Genomic DNA, 636 nt, shown 5'->3' with positions numbered 1-636 from the left:
ATTTCATAACATGAAAACATTAGAATTGTATTATAATAATTTAGAATGATAAAAGGGGATTATTGAAATTAATGGAACTCTTCTTGTACAGTGTTTAGGCATCTTCCAAGTATTTTCCAGAACGAAGACTTTGTCAAGCAGTTGGCTTTTATAAGCCATCGACAAAATAACTACTCGTTAACATCTCTATTGTTCTATCTTTGTTCTAATTCAAACCATGGCTTCCTTAACCCTCCTTATTCCAACAATTATCTGTCTTCAATTTCATCTTCTTTCATTAGCTTTTGCACAAGTTAATATCGGTTCCACAATTTCCACCGATAACAATGGAGTGTGGCGTTCACCTTCGGGTCATTTTGCATTGGGGTTTCGTGCATTGAATAATAACACGGATCCGAATACAAAGCTGTTCATGGTTGCCATATGGTACGACATGATACCCGACAAGACCGTTGTTTGGAGTTTAAAAACAGACAACAAACTTGCAACAGCACCGGCGGGATCACAGTTTCGGATTTCTTCGGCGGGGCTAACACTGGCGGGTCCCGAAGGAGATTCCATATGGGCATCAAACCTGGCAAGTGTTGTCTCCGTAGGTTCTATGCTTGATACTGGCAACTTTGTTCTACTGACTGG

General features: G+C 39.8%; 1 protein-coding gene across 1 annotated transcript in view; it reads left to right on the top strand.

Annotated features, from left to right (window-relative positions):
• The first annotated feature begins 217 nt into the window (after positions 1–217).
• The window catches only part of LOC106776611 (G-type lectin S-receptor-like serine/threonine-protein kinase LECRK2), a 2,358-nt gene continuing 1,939 nt past the window's right edge, over positions 218–636 (top strand). Inside the window, exon 1 of the mRNA XM_014664094.1 lies at positions 218–614. Coding sequence (XP_014519580.1) covers positions 218–614 — 397 coding nt within the window. The remainder of the gene's footprint in view (positions 615–636) is intronic.

This window comes from Vigna radiata, chromosome 11 (genome assembly GCF_000741045.1).
Source record: "Vigna radiata var. radiata cultivar VC1973A chromosome 11, Vradiata_ver6, whole genome shotgun sequence".
NCBI classification, from domain to species: Eukaryota; Viridiplantae; Streptophyta; class Magnoliopsida; order Fabales; family Fabaceae; genus Vigna; species Vigna radiata.
This window is presented reverse-complemented; position numbering and strand designations above follow the sequence as displayed.